The sequence below is a fragment of the Taudactylus pleione genome, unplaced genomic scaffold, assembly GCF_031769625.1.
Source record: "Taudactylus pleione unplaced genomic scaffold, aTauple2 ptg001034l, whole genome shotgun sequence".
Classification (NCBI taxonomy): Eukaryota; Metazoa; Chordata; class Amphibia; order Anura; family Myobatrachidae; genus Taudactylus; species Taudactylus pleione.
The window spans coordinates 57100-76417 of NW_028285435.1; the positions used below are offsets into that span (position 1 = coordinate 57100).

A 19318-nucleotide genomic window follows, 5' to 3' on the forward strand; every position below is an offset into this window, starting at 1 on the left:
AAGTCACACAAATATCAGTTAAATGTCTGCAATGAATTGTACACTATTCAGGCTATGGGCGTGTGTATTAGCATGTACAGAGGGCGAGCAATAAGCACCAAAGAGCAAGTGTCAACCGCAGTGCAGCAGAATTTTACTACCCCATGTCCAGTAGGCAGAGGGTCAATAAAAGCTATCTGCTACACCTGTCCTGCTCGTTTTCCTCTGTATATAGAGCCCATGTCTTCAGCTGGCCTTTCCTTGTAGTTCAATAGCTGATCTGTTTTGCATTTCTCCACAATGTTTCTTACCATCAACTGTCATGGGAATTCCTTTTCTCTGGGCCCAGGCATACAGGCCTTCCGCTTCTCTGTGGCCACTTTGCACATGAGCCCATGCTGCCCCATTGTACAGTTCTCTTTGCTCTTCAGGGGTAAGCGCCAGTGTTCTGCCTTGAACCAGTATATCTGCAACTTCATTGTCATCTAGTCCAGTGTTGGTAATGACATGGCCCATGGACACAGGCCTATGGTTGCACAGGGCAGTGCCACCCTTGATAACTGGCAGGAATGCAGCTGCTGTCCAGCAGTGTCCTTGTATTGTCAGTGTGGCTGATCCATCTGTGAACCACACAAGTTGCAGCTGGTCTTCTTTTAATTTGGCATATGACCCTGCCACCTGCACTGGTCTCCCACCTATTTGCAGTAGGGGTAGGTCCTTTTCTTCATGTGCTTGTCTGACAGTCTGAAAAGATGGCTGCATTGCTACAGAAAGAGGCTATAAAAGTTCTGTATTGATGCAAGCAGCACTATAGTCCAGTCCTGGTATTGTTGGCAACAATGGTTTAAACTTGACAAGCCCAGCAAACGGCTGTGATATAACTGGTACAGGAAAGGATACGCATGAAACTACAAGGCCCTTATGTTGTAAGTACCATCGTCCATGTATCAGAGTCTGATCTTGCCCCTGTTATGCACAATCCATTCCTCTGCTTTGAACTCCTCAGCAATCGACATGTCGGCTCTGGTAGTTGCTGTTGGTGACTGTGCATCTTTCAGCTGATTTAAAACTGTTGACTGATAGGGTCTTATCAGGGAATACACTGGGGTCTGATCTTTCTTACCATTCCCAATCAGCCTTTCTGCAATACAAAACAGTGTTTACATCCCATATTTTTCTCTGTTGCTCTCTGTTATCAAACAGCATTTCCCCATTCAGTTTGTATGTTGTGGGTTCGAGACCATTGTGCATTGCCATATGTGATGGCTCACTGGTTATCAGTGTGTTTCCCACCACTGCTGTCTCCTCAATAGCTGATAACCCATAAATAGAATTAGCAAAGCATTCATCATTGTGATACTTCAGTCACTCTCTGGGAAGAAATAGCCTCATGGAACAGTCTTCTGTCTCAGGGGTATGGACTTTGTGTACAATCCTGTCTATCTCCCTCCCCCTGGCTCTTGGTAACTCCCATTCCTCACTGGGCATCATAACCACTCTCCCATCATCACTTAGCCCAACCTTTTCTAATGAGCACTCGGGCACTTCCTTAGTCTCCTTCAATTCACCACGCACAGCAAACTGGACAGTACTTGGTAATTCAGGTGTCCATCATTAATCTCACAAACCAATGACATGTTAAGAGCCTCATTTCCTACTACTTCTTACACACATTAGTTTCCATTCACTTCAGAATCATACTCTTGTTCTAACAATGCGTAACTATCAAGATCTGCTGCAATATCAATACTTCTCTCTATTAGAGCTGTGTTTATAAAGTGCTCTGTTTCTCTCTCACTAGCAGCTGCGTAATGGACCCCCTCACTGCCCCTCCGTGCTGAAGGACAATTTGGATTCAGGTTTCCTCTCTCTGCCTGTGAGACAGATTTTCTTATCACTGCTGCATTCTTCTGCAAAGATTATACTCCATCCCCCCTTCACAGCATCAATGGAGGGCATCCCTATAGACGTCAACATTTCATTGTTCTGTCTCAACTTGCAATCAACATATTGTTTGTTCACATTTCTCTGACAACCAGCCAGCTGAGTCTCCAATTTCTGTTTTACAATATTTCTTAAACGTTAAATACATTTTTCCTTATATTTTTTAGTAAAATAAAGACAGTAAACAGACAACATACACATATAACATGCAACATATACACTCTGTGACTGATCAGGTCACACCTCCCTCATCAGAATGAGACTGATGAACATTCCTTCAGGACAACCGTAACCACTGAACCATGAAAGCAATTTACAATTGAAACCATGAACTACACATTCTAAATAGATTTATGACTATTTACCTTTTGTATCCCACTTCTAACACCATTAATGTTCTCGATGGAACAAGATATGATTCTTGGATACAAAGACGTTAATCAAGCCACACAAACATATCAGTTAAATACATATATTACAAAGTAAAGAAAAAGTAAATTATAAACCCTTAACTTGCTTATCAGATCATCTACTCAGGGCATAAATGGTTTCATTCCCAGGAGCCCCTCCAACACTTGGAGCTGGAATCTCATACATCAAGAGAATGGCATAGGCTGATTCTATACTGACAAATTACAGCTTATATAGGCTGCTCTCTAAGATAAAAACTCCTACATAAGCATTTTAACAGGTATAAAGGTCATTTCTTGAAATATACATAAATATTAATACACAGTTGGGGGCACTGTTGCCTCAATTATGAATGTTGGAAATCTCAATAACAACTTATTTATGGTGTGAATCTTAGATAACACAATGTTGATTTTGGATTAAGAATGTCTGGTCACATAACTAAACAGTGATCTTTGTCCTTTCTTAGCTTCTCTCTGTCAAAAACACCTAATGCAATGTCTGACCATTCTCTAATGCCTGATACATTCATAACACCTAATGCAATGTCTGACCATTCTCTAATGCCTGATACATTCATAACACCTAATGCAATGTCTGACCATTATCTAATGCCTGATACATCCATAACACCTAATGCAATGTCTGAGCATTCTCTAATACCTGATACATTCATAACACCTAATGCAATGTCTGACCATTCTCTAATGCCTGATACATTCATAACACCTAATGCAATGTCTGACCATTCTCTAATACCTGATACATTCATAACACCTAATGCAGTGTCTGACCATTATCTAATGCCTGATACATTCATAACACCTAATGCAATGTCTGACCATTGTCTAATGCCTGATACATTCATAACACCTAATGTGATGTCTGACCATTCTCTAATGCCTGATACATCCATAGCACCTAATGCAATGTCTGACCATTATCTAATACCTGATACATTCATAACACCTAATGCAATGTCTGAGCATTCTCTAATACCTGATACATTCATAACACCTAATGCAATGTCTGACCATTCTCTAATGCCTGATACATCCATAACACCTAATGCAATGTCTGACCATTCTCTAATGCCTGATACATTCATAAAATCACTGCACACACTACGGCTTTCAGCAGCCATTCTCTGCACTCCCATTACCTGTCTGCCTCCTATGGGCCTTGGGGAGCATGGTATGCCGATCCTTCTGGCCAGATCTTCTGTCTCAGGGCCCATGCTTCTATCTGACTCTGGCCCATCGCATTGCTCTTGAGCACTTCTCGGTTCTCCAGGTTGGTCATTCATACTGTGCTGTATACCCATAAGTTCTCCTCTGCAAGACTTTGTCACTGCTTGGGCGAATTTACTTTGCTTGGGGTTCCGACTGGAATTTTTTCCCCTGAAGGTTTCCCTCTTTTGGGTCCTCTCCCTTCAGCTGGTGGTGCTGGATTTGTCCCTCCGCCAATATTCTTAGAAGTTGCAGGTTTCTACACTTTCTGTCCTCTTCAGAGGCAGTTTGCTCTGATACATTACGTTGGAACTTTCTTTCAAGGTGTTCTCCTTGTACATTGTTCCTTGGATTTTCTTTGGTGCTTCGAGTCGTTGCCCTTTGAGCCCTTGGGCTCTGCTGACATTCATTGGCTAACATGGATGACCGCTTTCTTTCTCCCACCAAGTGTTTCTCTGGAGCGTGTTGTCCTGTCCCTCCCCATGGGGCTTTTTTGCTGGGACCGGGCTGTCCTTTGAATTTACTTAGGCTTTCTTTCTTTGGTAGTCCCTTGGTCTCTTGTCACCAGTCCTGTGCTCAGTCACCTATTTTTCTACAAAGGAGGCCTCTTTGGATTGTGCCAGCACTTCGGATCTTTATGGTTTGGACTTGGGTTCTCCCTGGATGAACTCCCTTTTGTCCTATATGAATTTCCTAAATGAATTGGGGCTGGCCGGATACCATGCGGGACTTTCCCACACTTACGCGATGGCAGTTCTTTCTGTTCCGTCTTTGCAGCCGGATTTCCACGGCTTGCCAGAGATGCCTTGGCTGAGTAGCTTCATAGAGAGGCCCTATGGTATTCCGCCCATGCTTTACTCTGGTTCAGTTCATTTTACAGCTTTTTGCTGAAGAGGTTCTCAGCACTGCTCCGGAGTGTCCCCTCCCATAATGGGATAGCTTTGGCCTGTGTCCCCTATGGAAGTGTGAAGAAAAATGGAGACTTATGTCTTACCTGGTTTAGTCCTTTTCTTCAAACTCCATAGGGGACACAGGCCACTCACCCTGATACACCGGGCTGGGAGGTTTTTTCTACTCTACTTCCAGTCCTCCATTAGTGTTTCTGGGTGTTTTGGACTAGTCTGTGTAGGTTGGTCTTCCGTCTCCTCTTCCTCGCTTCTGCCTTGGGCTTGCTAAATAAACTGGCCTTGCTGGGGGTGGGGTATAGGGGTGAAGCCAGGGCTGCAGGGAGAGGAAGCTTAACTATTTGGTGCCTGGACTCCTCCTGCTCCACCTATACCATGGTCTAAGCCTGTGACCCCTATAGAGTTTGAAGAAAAGGACTAAACCAGGTAAGACATAAGTCCTCTTTTTGCCAGCTTGTTCCTTTCTGGCACTGTGCAGCTCCACCTAGTGCCAGTCTCTCACATTAGAGTCCATTGGCTCTTATTAGACCCAGAAGTTTCACATGAGTTTCTTAAATGGCTTATCTGCAACTACCTCATGCCCTTCATTTCCTCCCACTCCCTCCTTCAGTCTGACTTTCTCTACCACTACTCTACAGAAATGGTTATAACTAGATCACCAATGGTTTCCCCTCTGCCATGTCTAAGGGTATTCTCCTTATGAACCTTTCAGTTGCCTTAGACACTGTGGACCACCCTCTCCTCCTACAAGGTCTGTTTGTGTCCCTGATCCTTCTCCCTGTACTTATTCCTTTGGGAATGCCATTGTTCTGCTGTTAGTAACTCTGTTATCCTTACTCTTCCTTCTTATGTAGAGCTTTGCTGTACGCTCCTGGTACTGCACTGTGGCCCTTTGTGGCACCTAGTAAGCAAATAAAAATCTTCTAAAGGGCCAGTTTCCCAGGGGATTTGTACACAAAGCTTGTTCTATACATGGCAGAAAGCTTTCCCACAGATATATCATCTCGGAAGGGCAGTAATGGAAATGGCCTAATGTTAAATGGTAAAGACGTTCAGTATATAAGATAGTATGGGGTATTCTACCCATAAATCCATTACCATCAGATTCTGGCTGTTGGCAGCGTAAAAATGAATAGTTTCTGCTTTTCAGCAAAAATGTCTTAAACACAGGATTTGGTTCAGAGAGACAGTAATGCAACGGCACTCACTGATGGAACGCAATATATGCTAATACCTTCCAAAGCACAGACCAGCATAGGGACGCCCACTGCTGCCTCCTCATATCTGTACAGTGTAATCACAGCCCAGCATAGGGACGCCCACTGCTGCCTTCTCACATCTGTACAGTGTCAGTACAGCCCAGCATAGGGACACCCACTGCTGCCTCCTCATATCCGTACAGTGTAAGCACAGCCCAGCATAGGCACACCCACTGCTGCCTTCTCATATCTGTACAGTGTAAGCACAGCCCAGCATAGGGACACCACTGCTGCCTCCTCATATCTGTACAGTGTAATCACAGCCCAGCATAGGGACTCCTACTGCTGCCTTCTCATATCCGTACAGTGTAATCACAGCCCAGCATAGGGACGCCCTCTGCTGCCTTCTCATATCCGTACAGTGTAAGTACAGCCCAGCATAGGGATGCCAACTGCTGCCTTCTCATATCTGTACAGTGTAATCACAGCCCAGCATAGGGACGCCAACTGCTGCCTTCTCATATCTGTACAGTGTAAGCACAGCCCAGCATAGGGACACCCACTGCTGCCTCCTCATATACGTACAGTGTAATCACAGCCCAGCATAGGGATGCCAACTGCTGCCTTCTCATATCCATACAGTGTAAGCACAGCCCAGCATAGGGACACCCACTGCTGCCTCCTCATATCTGTACAGTGTAATCACAGCCCAGTATAGGGACGCCCTCTGCTGCCTCCTCATATCTGTACAGTGTAATCACAGCCCAGCATAGGGACGCCCACTGCTGCCTTCTCATATCTGTACAGTGTAAGCACAGCCCAGCATAGGGACGCTCACTGCTGCCTTCTCATATATGTACAGTGTAATCACAGCCCAGCATAGGGACACCCACTGCTGCCTCCTCATATATGTACAGTGTAATCACAGCCCAGCATAGGGACACCCACTGCTGCCTCCTCATATATGTACAGTGTAATCACAGCCCAGCATAGGGACACCCACTGCTGCCTCCTCATATCCGTACAGTGTAATCACAGCCCAGCATAGGGACGCCCACTGCTGCCTTCTCATATCCGTACAGTGTAATCACAGCCCAGCATAGGGACACCCACTGCTGCCTTCTCATATCTGTACAGTGTAATCACAGCCCAGCATAGGGACGCCCACTGCTGCCTTCTCATATCCATACAGTGTAATCACAGCCCAGCATACTGACACCCACTGCTGCCTTCTCATATCTGTACAGTGTAAGCACAGCCCAGCATAGGGACGCCCACTGCTGCCTTCTCATATCTGTACAGTGTAACCACAGCCCAGCATAGGGACGCCCACTGCTGCCTTCTCATATCCGTACAGTGTAATCACAGCCCAGCATAGGGACGCCCACTGCTGCCTCCTCATATCTGTACAGTGTAAGCACAGCCCAGCATAGGGACGCTCACTTCTGCCTCCTCATATGCGTACAGTGTAATCACAGCCCAGCATAGGGACGCCCACTGCTGCCTCCTCATATCTGTACAGTGTAAGCACAGCCCAGCATAGGGACGCCCACTGCTGCCTTCTCATATCTGTACAGTGTAAGCACAGCCCAGCATAGGGACGCTCACTGCTGCCTTCTCATATCTGTACAGTGTAATCACAGCCCAGCATAGGGACACCACTGCTGCCTCCTCATATCTGTACAGTGTAATCACAGCCCAGCATAGGGATGCTCACTGCTGCCTTCTCATATCTGTACAGTATAAGCACAGCCCAGCATAGGGACGCCACTGCTGCCTCCTCATATCCGTACAGTGTAAGCACAGCCCAGCATAGGGACACCCACTGCTGCCTTCTCATATCTGTACAGTGTAATCACAGCCCAGCATAGGGACGCCCACTGCTGCCTCCTCATATCCGTACAGTGTAATCACAGCCCAGCATAGGGACGCCACTGCTGCCTCCTCATATCCATACAGTGTAAGCACAGCCCAGCATAGGGACGCCCACTGCTGCCTCCTCATATCCATACAGTGTAAGCACAGCCCAGCATAGGGACGCCCACTGCTGCCTCCTCATATCCGTACAGTGTAATCACAGCCCAGCATAGGGACGCCCCCTGCTGCCTTCTCATATCTGTACAGTGTAATCACAGCCCAGCATAGGGATGCCCACTGCTGCCTCCTCATATCCATACAGTGTAAGCACAGCCCAGCATAGGGATGCCCACTGCTGCCTCCTCATATCCATACAGTGTAATCACAGCCCAGCATAGGGACGCCCACTGCTGCCTCCTCATATCCATACAGTGTAAGCACAGCCCAGCATAGGGACGCCCACTGCTGCCTCCTCATATCCGTACAGTGTAATCACAGCCCAGCATAGGGACGCCCACTGCTGCCTCCTCATATCCATACAGTGTAAGCACAGCCCAGCATAGGGACGCCCACTGCTGCCTCCTCATATCCGTACAGTGTAATCACAGCCCAGCATAGGGACGCCCACTGCTGCCTCCTCATATCCATACAGTGTAAGCACAGCCCAGCATAGGGACGCCCACTGCTGCCTCCTCATATCCGTACAGTGTAATCACAGCCCAGCATAGGGACGCCCCCTGCTGCCTCCTCATATCCGTACAGTGTAATCACAGCCCAGCATAGGGACGCCTACTGCTGCCTCCTCATATCCATACAGTGTAATCACAGCCCAGCATAGGGACGCCCACTGCTGCCTCCTCATATCCGTACAGTGTAATCACAGCCCAGCATAGGGACACCCACTGCTGCCTCCTCATATCCTTCTGACTACGTGTAACAGTGTAAACATTGGTACCATGGACGCACTTCAGGTAATCACACAGCATGTACGACAATCTGAGCAGCCACAACACTGCAGATCTCCTGGCACGTACAGTGCTCTCATACTGTGCAGGAGATTGCAATGGCTAATTTATGCTAGGGATGTGCAGGCTCGGATTAGTTTGGATTTTCCCACCAAATTCAGATTTTTCCCGGCAAAAATCTCAGAGGTAAAATGTTATATTTCATGGACAACATCACCTTTCATGGACTTTTGTCCAGGAATGATGATTGTCCATGAAAGATGAATTTTTGCCTCTTTCTAAAACGCGATTTTTGGCAGGAAAAAATCAGAATTTGGTGGGAAAATCTAATCTAATTTGAGCCTGCACATCCCTAATTTATACACCCCACACAAAATGATTTTTAAACTAGGGATGTGTGCCGACCCCCGTGTTTTGGTTTTGGATCTATATCTTCCCTGGTTTTGGATCTGGATTTTTTCTTTAAAAAAAAATCATAAAAACAGCTAAAATCATATAAAATGGGCCTGTTTTGGTTCCTACAGTATTATTAACCTCAATAACATTTATTTCCACTAATTTCCAGTCAATTTTGACCACCTCACAGCTCACAATATTGAGCCCCTATGACAAGAGAGCCAGCCAACCAGCCCCTATGCAGTATGTACATTAAGCAGCCAGCCCCTATGACACGTGACAACAGACAGCCCCTATGACAAGTGACAACAGACAGACAGCCCCTATGCAGTATGTATATAAGCAGCCAGCCCCTGACAAGTGACAACAGCCAGCCCCTAAAACACACAGCAAGTTGTTCCTCCTGTCACTGTGAGGAGCACCGCTAAATAAGTGATATAGCATACACATAGACAATGACAAGTTCCTCCTGCTACAGTCACTGTGAGGAGCACCACTAAAGAAATTATTAATATAGCATACACATAGACAACAATGAGAAGTTCCTCCTGCTACAGTCACTGTGAGGAGCACCACTAAAGAAATTATTAATATAGCATACACATAGACAACAATGAGAAGTTCCTCCTGCTACAGTCACTGTGAGGAGCACCACTAAAGAATTGAGTAAGTTGGAAATTTTGGCCAGAGCACTGGGGAAAGAGTGATATTGTTTAAATGTACTTTTGTTTAATAATGTTATATATTTGATGTGTATTAGTTGTACAGTATATTAGATATTTTTAGTGTTGGACTGGGGCATGAAGGACCCACCAGGGTTTTCCCCTGTACACCTGTGGGCTAGTCCAACCCTGGATGTTTTTATATACATATATTTATCTTACGAGCAGGGTCCTCTACCCTCTTGTGCTTCTCTGTTCTCTACTTTCATCTGCTTCTTACCCCCCTCCAGGCACCTAACACTTAGCTGTTTATGCTCTGCTGCTTATCTGGGTGTTATGGTCACTTATGTAGCAATGTATATTATCCATGTCCTGTATTGTATTGTACTGTACTGTAAGTCACTGGTCACTAATGTAGCATTATATATTATCCATGTCCTGTACTGTACTGTACTGTAAGTCACCGGTCACCTATGTGTTTATGTGCTGTGTAAGGCGCTGGGGAACACTTGTGGTGCCATATAAATAAATTATAATATGTATATATGTCTCATTCACAGGAGATATGTTGGCAATAATATTTGGAGTTCTCTTTGCCATAACGGCTGTGGCGTTCTATGTATATGTAAGAAAAGATCGAGGCAGGAACCAGAAGTAAGTGCACACAAAGTACTGTAACCACAAATTCATTCCTAATATTTACCAGGTCAGTCTGATTAATGACACAAAGTATCAACGGGATTCTCTGAGATTATTAACTATAACATAATGAGATACAGAATATACAGAGGGGATTCGCTTGGATAGTGACCGTACAGTATTTATTAGTGAGAGGGGATCTAAGGGCTTATTTACCAATCAGGGGAAAGCGTAACAGGCGATTACTGTACAGGACAAGGTTACCGTCCCTGCCGAAATCTACCAGTATCTTATTGTTCCTCTGTCCTTGCCAGACTACATCTGATGACCCATCTACTTCTTTGTACCTTAATGCTATAGGAAGTGTTTGTGGTATACACAGTATGTAATAATTGTATTAATATATAGTATACATATGTTTTGCCAAGTAACAAAGTGTTCAAGTCTCCTGCGCTCCTGGACTGCAGCCTAGTTCATGCTCTGGAGCACCACACCTTCAAACACATAGGAAAAGAAATATGGGCGATTCCACTGGCGCTGTCCTTTTGAAAGGATCACGTCTAGATGTGGCCCTTAAATTGTAGTAGACCCATAGAGAAAACAAATGGTTAATCGTAACCAAGTCTATATTTCATCACATAGGTGAAGGTAGTATTCTCCGCTCACCTAGTCCCAATTATATACGTTCCCTGAAAGGTATCTTTTATAAATCCACCCTCACGATTCAGGTAAACTTCTGTCACTAAAGACAACAATAGAAACCAGGCTCACCTTGATATAAATATAGACGTTCCTATAAAGGTTTCTTTCGGCTTCAGTATGGAGAAAATGCACCATGCAAAAACGATCTCCTTTGTATATATTTATTCCAAAAAAAGTCTCATAAAAACAGACCTAAAAATACCAGCACAGTATAAAAAAAAGAGGGAAACACTTCCAGCATATAGGAGTAATCCCACAATCACATATTCATATCTCACCCGGACTGAGCATAAACAAATGATTGGTCCAAAAAGTATAGAAAATTGGATTGAGATCCCCAAATAATGCAGTGTTACACTCCCCTCCTCCAGCACCAATGCGTTTCCGACCACCTAGGGCCTTCCTCAGGGTGTATGGAGGTTGTTCCAACTAAGGGTATTTATACCCTAACAGTACATCTGGGGCTTGAAACTAATCAAAGCCACCACAAAAACATGGATAATATTTAAAAACTTTTCTAGTATTATAACTGGTCTAAAATCCTCTGTCCCAGACATATACATACAAAACATCAGTTTATATATATATATCTCCCCATATAAAGTGCATCACAAGTTAAAACATATGTACATATACAGAGTACATCCAGTAATAATTCCAGTCCATAGTTTGATTAATGTCATCCCTTAGCGCTACATACTGAATTCCACACAGCTGTTATTAATCGCGCATATTGCTGGAACACATCCCATGACTTCCGTTTCCGGTCTTTGAACCGCACCTAACATCCTCTTTGTGCGTCATCGGCCTCTATTGTTTGGTCGGTGGCCATTTTGGGTAAGTCCAGAATATACATTGCCAATCGGTCTCTATTGTATGTCGTCAGCCATTTTGGATGAGTCCAGGATGTATGGTGACAATCGTGCTCTAGTGTGTGGAACGGCAGCCATTTTGGATAGTTTAATCTCTATATACGATAGTGGCTCACTCGCAGAAAATTTAAATAAATATAAATAGAAACAATTAGTGATCGGGATATCATATGTAATCTGAATCAACAATACATATATAAAGACACCATCCCTATTAATGAGGATATAGTAGGTGCCTTATTTAACTACTCTATTGCAGCGGCCCTTATGTCTAATAATCATCCATCCCACAATACTTAAAAACAACAATAAATAAAAGTAAAACTCCATATAATTTATATAAACTATTAAGAAAAAACAATTCATAAGAACCACTTAGTTTCAAAATCGACGTTAGGTCCTTTAGGTGTAAGTGTTTTTAATAAATATAAAGAGAATGATGACAAAAAAGGTATAACTAAGGTATATAATATATAATATAATTTAAGTCAGTATAACCTGAATGAGCATAAGCAAAATATTTTAGAAAGAGGTTTGAAGTTTGCTCCATCCAGCCGTATAAATGATTTTGATGTATATGTGGATCTTAATAAATTCATAGGGAGGCTGACCCTCAAAAGATATTTCAGTGAAGGTTCAGCAACTATATCTGATGAAGTTAATGACAACTTCTCTATATTTAAGAAAAAATCAACATATTATCCTATTCATAAGAAAGGTTGTTTTATTGAATCTTTTGAACGTCTAGTGAAAGATGATTTGGAAAGGATGGATTTAAAAAAAATTAAAAATATGAATATGACAAAAGAGGAAAGGAATGCCATAAAAACCCTGAGAGAGAATAAGTAGATAGTGATTAAACCCGCAGATAAAGGGGGTAGTGTAGTGATATTAACTGCAGATGAATATAATGCTGAGATTATAAGGCAGTTGGCAGATACCTCTACATACAAAAAAATTAAGAGGTAACTGCACTAAGATGATAACTCAAAAACTATGTTTTTTTAAAATTATATACATCAAAGAGTGTTATCACAGAAACAGTCCAAGAATATATTCAGATAGACACTCCATCTATACCTGTGATATATATCCTACCCAAAATCCACAAGAATAGGCAGAAACCACCGGGCCGACTCATTGTAGCGGGAACCCAACTCAGTGTTGTCAAATCTTTCACATTATATAGATCATCTTTTACAATCTTTTACATCGTGGTACAAAAAACACGATCATATTTAAAAGATACGGTTTCTGTTATTAAAGAACTTTTCGATAGAGTGGAAAACAGGGTATATATTGGTAACCACGGATGCTATGTCCTTTATATACCATTATTGACCACCAATTGGGTTTGCAGGCTGTTGGTTTCTTTTTGGATATGGAGGATGTATCAGTAGATTATAAAAATTAGTGTTGGGAGGGATCGATATGATCCTACATAACAATTTCTTTTGGTATGATCAGGAATTTTACTTGCAATTGAAGGGCACAGCCATGGGCACCAGGTTGGCACCAAGCTACGCCAACTTGTTTATGGCGTGGTGGGAGACACACTTTGTGTGGAGTGGTCATCCTTCTGGTACCAACCTGGTGACATGGCGATGCTATATTGACTGTCCTTTTTATTTGGAGTGGAGATCAGACCTCTCTAGAATCTTTTTGCACATACTTGAATAGTAATGAATGTGAGATTAATATTGTATTCATCAGTGATGTGATTAAAGTAGATTTCCTAGATCTCACTATATATGTAGATGGGGAACAATTAAAAACTATGAATTTTGTTAAACCCACCGATTGTAACTCATTTATTAAATTTCACAGTAATCATCACCATAATTGATTGAAAAGTATCCCCAGTAGGCAGTTCTTATGGATTAGACAGAATTGTACAGAGATGGGGATGTACAAACAACAATCGGAAATTCTAAAAGACCACTTCACTTCCAAAGGTTATAGTACTGAATGGGTCGATATAGCAAAGAATAAAGGTGAAGAGTTGGATTGAAAGGACATTATTTTTAAGACCAAATCCAATAGGGGGTTAGTAAGGAATAAATGTATTCCTTTTATAACACAATATAACAACCAGCATAAAGAATTGGAGGGTATAATTAATAAACATTGGAAAATTTTAACAAATGATCCCCTATTAAAAGAACGTGTAGAGAATCGACCTAAGTTTGTATATAGAAAAGCTCGTAGTATTAAGGATAATGTGGTGAGGAGTGTTATAAATACCCCGATTAGTATGAGTAGTATTAAATCTAAGGGCTTTTACAGGTGTGGAACATGTAGTATGTGTGAACCTGTAAAAATGATGAACGTAAGATTACTCAGTTCATGTCCACTCAAACACATAAATCTTTTATTATAGATGATTTTATTACTTGTAACTCTAAATATTGTGTGTATTTATTGCAATGTTCCTGTGGGAGTCAGTATGTGGGTAAAACCACTAGATTGATAAAGGAAAGACTCGCAGAACATGTAAGAAACATAAGAAAGGGGTTAGAGTCACATAATGTTTCCCTTCATTTTAAGAATGTACATGCTTGTAACGTTAGTGTCCTTCTGTGGTATTAAATCGATCAAACCAAACTGGCGAAGTAATGATAGAGATACTAAGATTAGCCAGAGAGAAGGTGAGAATGATATATTTATTAAAAACACTTACACCTAAAGGACCTAACGTTGATTTTGAAACTAAGTGGTTCTTATGAATTGTTTTTTCTTAATAGTTTATATAAATTATATGGAGTTTTACTTTTATTTATTGTTGTTTTTAAGTATTGTGGGATGGATGATTATTAGACATAAGGGCAGCTGCAATAGAGTAGTTAAATAAGGCACCTACTATATCCTCATTAATAGGGATGGTGTCTTTATATATGTATTGTTGATTCAGATTACATATAAATAGAAACAATTAGTGATCGGGATATCATATTTATTTTCATTTTCTGCGAGTGAGCCACTATCGTATATGGAGATTAAACTATCCAACATGGCTGACGTTCCACACACTAGAGCACGATTGTCACCATACATCCTGGACTCACCCAAAATGGCCGACGACATACAATAGAGACCGATTGGCAATATATATTCTGGACTTACCCAAAATGGCCGCCGACCAAACAATAGAGGCCGATGACGCACAAAGAGGATGTTAGGTGCGGTTCAAAGACCGGAAACGGAAGTCATGGGATGTGTTCCAGCAATATGCGCGATTAATAACAGCTGTGTGGAATTCAGTATGTAGCGCTAAAGGATGACATTAATCAAACTATGGACTGGAATTATTACTGGATGTACTCTGTATATGTACATATGTTTTAACTTGTGATGCACTTTATATGGGGAGATATACATACAAAACATCAGTTTATATGTATATGTCTGGGACAGAGGATTTTAGACCAGTTATAATACTAGAAAAGTTTTTAAATATTATCCATGTTTTTGTGGTGGCTTTGATTAGTTTCAAGCCCCAGATGTACTGTTAGGGTATAAATACCCTTAGATGGAACAACCTCCACACACCCTGAGGAAGGCCCTAGGTGGTCGGAAACGCGTTGGTGCTGGAGGAGGGGAGTGTAACACTGCATTATTTGGGGATCTCAATCCAATTTTCTATACTTTTTGGACCAATCATTTGTTTATGCTCAGTCCGGGTGAGATATGAATATGTGATTGTGGGATTACTCCTATATGCTGGAAGTGTTTCCCTCTTTTTTTTATACTGTGCTGGTATTTTTAGGTCTGTTTTTATGAGACTTTTTTTGGAATAAATATATACAAAGGAGATCGTTTTTGCATGGTGCATTTTCTCCATACTGAAGCCGAAAGAAACCTTTATAGGAACGTCTATATTTATATCAAGGTGAGCCTGGTTTCTATTGTTGTCTTTAGTGACAGAAGTTTACCTGAATCGTGAGGGTGGATTTATAAAAGATACCTTTCAGGGAACGTATATAATTGGGACTAGGTGAGCGGAGAATACTACCTTCACCTATGTGATGAAATATAGACTTGGTTACGATTAACCATTTGTTTTCTCTATGGGTCTACTACAATTTAAGGGTCACATCTAGATGTGAACCCTTCAAAAGGACAGCGCCAGTGGAATCACCCATATTTCTTTTTCTATACATATGTTTTGCATCTGCCACTTTTCTATAATGTGTATTATGGTACCTGTCACTCATTGTTTTTTTTTTTGCAGATAAACTAAAATGTTTTAATTTCCAATGGTAATAGCATCACGGATACAGAATGACCTTTTGTATAATGCAGGGATGGGGAACCTCAGGCCCGGGGGCCTTATAAGACTCGTGGAATCATTTGGTCTGACCCTCAGAGCTTTTTTCTGCTAGCCTCATCTGGCTGACATGGTGCCTAGAATGGCCCCTGCAGCCAGAATCTATGCAGCAATGCCTCCTGGGGTGTCCTTAGGATGCTCCAGGCATTGCTGTAATCACCGGCGGTTGTGGCTTCACCCTTGTGTGACATCACATGGATGGGGCGTGGTCTGCACCAGGGCCCCAACATTTTTTATATATATATCAAAATGATCCTCTGCAGAAAAAAGGTTCCCCACCCTTGGTATAGTGTATAGTGTTGCCTGTTGGTACTGATTACTGACATTGGATTTATTACTCCCCCAGATCAACTGAAAAGAAATCGAATGTTATCTATAAGGCAGCGACCACCGAGGAGAACATGGTGTAGTGCAATATGGATGGTCCCTGGGGATGATTGTGTGATGGCTGAATGTATGTAGTCTGTCTCTAGAAGCACTGCCACAGGAATTGTACACACACCAATAAATGTATTTATAAGAAATCAGAAGACATGATGTGTTATTTATTGTGATGATAACCAGTCACGCACCAGTTACCAGGCAGAAGGTTAGTTATCATGACGCCAGACCATTTATATTCCCAACCATGCCCCAATCCTCACTCATCATCCTAATTTCTGCAACAAATAAATAAGCCCTGTCTGCTTCAGACGCTGTATATCAGGACAATTAACATGTGGTGACATCGGTGGGAATGCTGTTGGCCAGACCGCAGTTTATCATCCACGTATTGTGACACTAAGTCATAGCGCAGTGTGTGATTCTTATTCATAAATAATCTTCTGACACTAAGTGGTAGCGCAGTGTGTTATTATTTTCTTATTCATGAAAAATCTTGTGACACTCAAAGTCATTGATACTGCAGTGTAATATATAAATTTGTACAAATTGGCGTGTGTGCTGTACCCAACTTCATTCGTGTTTGTTGATATGCAGAACGATCAGTTGAGAGGAGAGCAGGAACCACATACTAGTACTGGAGCTGCTGCCAGTGCCACCAGTCATGATGTTACTAGTTGTTCTTGGTGTAACAAAATAAGATTCTTGGATATAATGAGTTAATAAAGCTACACAAAACAATATCTTAGACATTTTTTATTTATTACAAAATAACTGTCACAAGCTGCTCATGCAAATGCCGGGGAACCATTTGCTGAACTCCTCCCATCTACTATCCATCATCCCTGCTCTGTTCTGGATTGGTTCCTGCGGCTATTTCCTTCTGGTGCGAACGCTGCTCCTATGCCGGTGATAGCATTTCACGTGTTTCTGGTTCTGGCATTGTCTCATGTTATCCAGTCGAGTACCTAGTTCTCTTGCCTATCTTGTTATACTGCCATTTGTGTCATCTAGGCAGAAAGTTGGCATACCATCTACCTGCCGTTTGTGTCATCTAGGCAGCACGGTCCGCATACCAGTCCTCTGCCGTTTGTGTCAACCCGGCAGCACAGGCCTCATTCCAGCGTCAGCGGCTTGTGTCAACCTGGTGGCACAGGTCGCAACCCACTGTCCTAAGGGCCTTATTCAGAGTTGGGAATAGAGAGAGATATCTCTCTCAACTGATCATCTTGATGAAACCATGCTGCACTGCAGGTGGGGCAGATTTAAAATGTGCAGAGAGATTTAGATTTGGGAGGGAGGTGTCCAAACTGACAACTACATTGTAGAGTAATAATAAAGCTGTGCAGTATTTGTGGGCTACATGTAAAAGCAGCCAGTATTTTCCCTACATGCAAAAAAATATATATGTATTTACACCCCCTGCATTGCAACATGGTTTGTCCAGGTACACAGTTAAGTGCTATCTCTCCTTCTCTATTCCCAACTCTGAATCAGGCCCTAAGTACGCTATCCTATGTACCAATGCCAGTGTCAATCTGGCAACACATGTCTTAAATCAGCTACAACTAGCCAAGGCATACCAGCCCTCAAGGCTGCTGCACAGCCCAAAGGTCCTATGGGCCACAGGCCACATCTAGCCAAGGCATGCCAACCCTAAAGGCTGCTGCATGGCCAAAAGGCTACATTTAGCCAAGGCATACCAGCCCTAAAGGCTGTTGCACGGCCCAAAGGCTGCATCTTGTCCTACAGCCCAAAGGCCACATCCTGCCAAGACATACCAACCCCGAAGGCTGCTGCAAGACCAAAAGGCCACACCTTGTTCTACGGTCCACCTACCACATCAAGCCAAGGTTTACCAGCTCTCAGAGCTGCTCCACAGCCACAGCTAGCCAAGTATTCCAGTCCTCAAGGCTGTTACAGGACTAAAACTCTCTAGTCCTGTAAAGTTGCCTAACTGTATCACCGGCCTTATATATTTAAAGGGTATTTTTGTGATCATGTATTATGGAGCCTGCTCAGAATTCTCTTCAAATTCTGGCCGTGCAGATCCAGGTTCTGACACAAAGTGCAAGAACTTTCCCCTCGGTTTGAGGAGGCTTGAAGTGCTTTGGCCCCTGCAGTGTTAGAACCTAAATTGAATCTGCCTGATCGGTTCTCAGGGAACCATAAGGAATTTTTGAATTTCAAAGAGAGCTGTAAGCTCTATTTTAGGCTCCGACCCAGATCCTTGGGCACAGAGGCCCAACAAGTTGGGATAATTATTTCTCTATTACAGGGAGATCCTCAGACCTGGGCCTTTTGGTCTTCCCTCCACTAGTACGGCATTACAGACTGTGGCCTCAGTTTTTGCCACATTGGGTCTGCTCTACGATGACCCAGAAAAAGCGGCTATGGCAGAGACGAGTCTCAGGTCCTTGAAACAGGAGAACAGAGCGGCCAATGACTATTGTATGGAGTTCCGTAAATGGGCTGTCGATGCTGGTTGGAATGACCCGGCCTTATGAAGCCAGTTTCGTTGGGGATTGTCAGATCAAATAAAGGGTATCCTAGTCCAGTATCCTTCTCTGAATTCTCAAGAATTTGACCATCTGCACCGACTGGCAACTGCAGGAGCGCAGAGTAGAAAAGAATCTACCTTCTTTGCCTCCGAGATCTCCAGTATGGATGACTTCATCTGAGCCTGAAGAGCCGATGCAACTGGGAGCGTTTCATCTTCCGGGCGAAGAGAAACTTAGGAGACAGTCATTGGGTCTTTGCCTTTACTGTGGCAGTAGAGGACATGTATCCCAGCTTTGTCCAGTAAAGTCGGGAAAAGGCAAGGTCTGGATGAGCTAGGGGAGATACATC

General features: G+C 42.8%; 1 protein-coding gene across 1 annotated transcript in view; it reads left to right on the forward strand.

The window, feature by feature from the left end:
* Window positions 1-16577, forward strand: part of LOC148454026 (carbonic anhydrase 9-like) — a gene marked incomplete at its 5' end in the record, with an annotated part of 47300 nt that extends 30723 nt beyond the window's left edge. The window contains 2 exons of the mRNA XM_088461333.1: window positions 10108-10201; window positions 16434-16577. Of these exons, the coding sequence (XP_088317459.1) occupies window positions 10108-10201; window positions 16434-16497 (158 nt within the window). The remainder of the gene's footprint in view (window positions 1-10107; window positions 10202-16433) is intronic.
* Between the last annotated feature and the right edge of the window lie 2741 nt (window positions 16578-19318).